Raw genomic sequence first — 2,792 nt, forward strand, 5'->3', positions numbered from 1 at the left:
AAACAACAACAAATATTCGATAGTTTATTAATTAATAAAAATTAAATAAGTACAATACCAACAAATATAAGTGAGAGCTAATTTCAGATCTGAATAATGATTAACGTATCAAGTGTGAACGTGCAATTTCTTTTAAAACAGTGTTCGTCATTTACCATGAATCTAAACTGAATAACCAAATTGGCACTCTTTGATGTGATCAGATACTATTTCTGCTGTTTCATCGCTTATTCGTCCAGCGTTCCTCAGTATTTTTACTAAATTAGTCATCGTGTAGACAGATTTTACTTGGACGCCATTTGCATTTAACACACCAGCGCCACCTTGTTCCCTATCAAGTACTACAACAGCGTGTGAAACTTTTAAGCCTTCGGCGCGAATAGTTGTAACAGCTTCTAGCAAACTGCCGCCAGATGTCACTACGTCCTCAACGATCAAACATACCTGATCTTTCTCGAATACTCCTTCTAAAATCTTTTTCGTTGCATACAATTTAGTTTCCTTTCTTTTCATGATCATTGGTGTGTTTGTATTAACTGACATGACAGCTGCGAAAGGCAACGCCGCGTACGGCACACCACAGATTATATCATGAGGTATTTCGTTCGCTAACGTCTGCAATTGTCGACATATCGACATCTGAAATTATCAACATTATTAGTGGGCAATAAAATAGTTATATCAATAAACCTACGACCTTTGATGATTTGTGACAGGAATTATCATGATAACATTTAATGTAAAACGTTTAATAAGAAATTATCATTAAGTTGTTATTGCGACTATATTTCTGAACGGTTTGTTTGTAAACTGCGCATTGAGGTTATAAAGGAGGTACTGTTTATCTCAAATTGGACTTTATTTGTAGTTTCCTAGAAAAAGATAAAAACCTCTTTATTTCTGTTAAAATTGTCATCAACAAAACATCTTAAGGCCGGAGCTTGAAGTAGTGGATAAAACAGACTTCCATTTGTATTTCTGTTTTCCAATATGAAGAGATATTTTTTGTTTTTGTATTTTTCTGTATTTTTATTATTTATATGTTCCTTTGCAAACTATATATTCCTAGAACTGTTGCTGAGAGATTTATTCTTGTATTAAATTGTTGTTTAACGACATAATTACATGTCTGACAACCGTCTAGTTAATAAGAAGCAATTTCGATTGTTACAGTAAGTATACGTTTATGGCAAAAATTGTTTTTAAACTATCGATTTAAATAGATTGACCTTTTTGTTAGTTTGTTTTAACAAATCTTACTAAAAGAAAAATTTAGATGGTAGGATGTTTGTAACAAGGTTAGAACGGCTGAACGGATTTCGATGAAATTTGGAACATCTGGAAGATCACATAGGCTATTTGATTTTTTTTAGTTGTAGATAAAATCTGACTTATTTATAAACAATATTGACTTAATATAGTTGCATGCTTGCTTCTGCCGACTCCCTATCGACGTCCTTCGGTGTAACATACCATAAGCTTGGGATGGGATACAACGACTCTAAGATCAAAGTAAATAGGCGTTCGTCGGCCGAGTTTAGCTTCGATGTCTCCTAACCGCACCGCGCCCGCGTCGAACAGCCGCACTGCTAACTCCTCCAAACTCTCTCCCGTCATCTGGAACACAAATATACATCTTTTTAAGATAAAACCAAAGAGTTAAATAATATTTAAAGTTTAATTTATAACAAAAGATGGGATTTAAATTTTGTAAAATATTTAATGTCAATATAAGGACAAGAGGTGAATATAGTACTTGTATTGTATATATTACTTCAAAGAAAGTACTTGTGAAAAAGTTGTTCATTTTCTCGTATATTTATGTCTATATCTTATATCATATTCATATAAATATTATAAATGCGAAAGTTACGATTGATGGATGGATGTTTGTTAGCGTTTGTAGCATAAACGGCTGAACGGATCTCCATGAAATTTGGCACAAATTTAGAGTATAGTCTGGAAAAACACATAGGCTACTTTTTATCCCGGGAATAGTAACGGCTCTCGTGGGATTCACTAATTTACTTTTTTAATGTTTACTCGATTATTCTGTAACGTTTCAACATATCTTATTGAAATTTCGCACAGATATAAAACATAGCCTGGAGTACACATGGGATAAGGTTCATCCCCGAAAAATGTCCGGTTACCGAGGGATACGTAGCTTTTTTCTAATACCATGTAGTGAATTCGCGGGCAACAGCTAGTATCTATATAAATCTATACTTATAAATTAAACAGGAAAGATTTGTATTTTTGGATTTTAGTATATATTCGATTCACGTAAAAACTACTGGGCGGATGTTAAAAAACCTTTCACAATTAAAAAGCTACGTTAACATAGACTATTTTTTTTAAATTACACTTGGACAAAGTCGCGAGAAACAGCTATCTCAAATTATCACAACTATGTTTAAGATCTTTATAAGTAAGTTATATAACATGTCCACTTCAATCCCGTCTCTTGAACAGGTTTCCGAAACAGAATATAACCAGCGTTTTTTATAGCAACAAATAAATATATATACGACTGTTTCGTCATTTTAATGACCTCGAATTCTACTATTATTCATTTGTTACATTTAAAATAACAAAATATACTCCTACCTTAGGAAAGGTAAGTTACAACAAATACAGGAAAAAAATAATCATTTTTTTTTTCAAAAATTTATTTCATTTACATTCAGCCAGGTTTTTTATTACTTTTTGACCGACTTCCCAAAAGAAGGAGGTATTCAATTCGACGGTATGTTTATTTTTTTTTTTTTTAATTTTTTTTTTTATGTGTG

The 2,792-nt window shown here is 32.3% G+C and overlaps 1 protein-coding gene across 1 annotated transcript in view; it reads right to left on the minus strand.

Moving 5' to 3' along the window:
* The window catches only part of LOC106102852 (uridine 5'-monophosphate synthase-like), a 9,899-nt gene continuing 7,107 nt past the window's right edge, over positions 1-2,792 (minus strand). Inside the window, exons 2-3 of the mRNA XM_013282446.1 lie at positions 1,474-1,617; positions 1-639 (exon numbers count right to left, since the gene is read on the minus strand). Coding sequence (XP_013137900.1) covers positions 163-639; positions 1,474-1,617 — 621 coding nt within the window. The 3' untranslated portion in view covers positions 1-162. The remainder of the gene's footprint in view (positions 640-1,473; positions 1,618-2,792) is intronic.

Source organism: Papilio polytes, unplaced genomic scaffold (assembly GCF_000836215.1).
Source record: "Papilio polytes unplaced genomic scaffold, Ppol_1.0 DF823901.1, whole genome shotgun sequence".
In the NCBI taxonomy this organism is placed as follows: Eukaryota; Metazoa; Arthropoda; class Insecta; order Lepidoptera; family Papilionidae; genus Papilio; species Papilio polytes.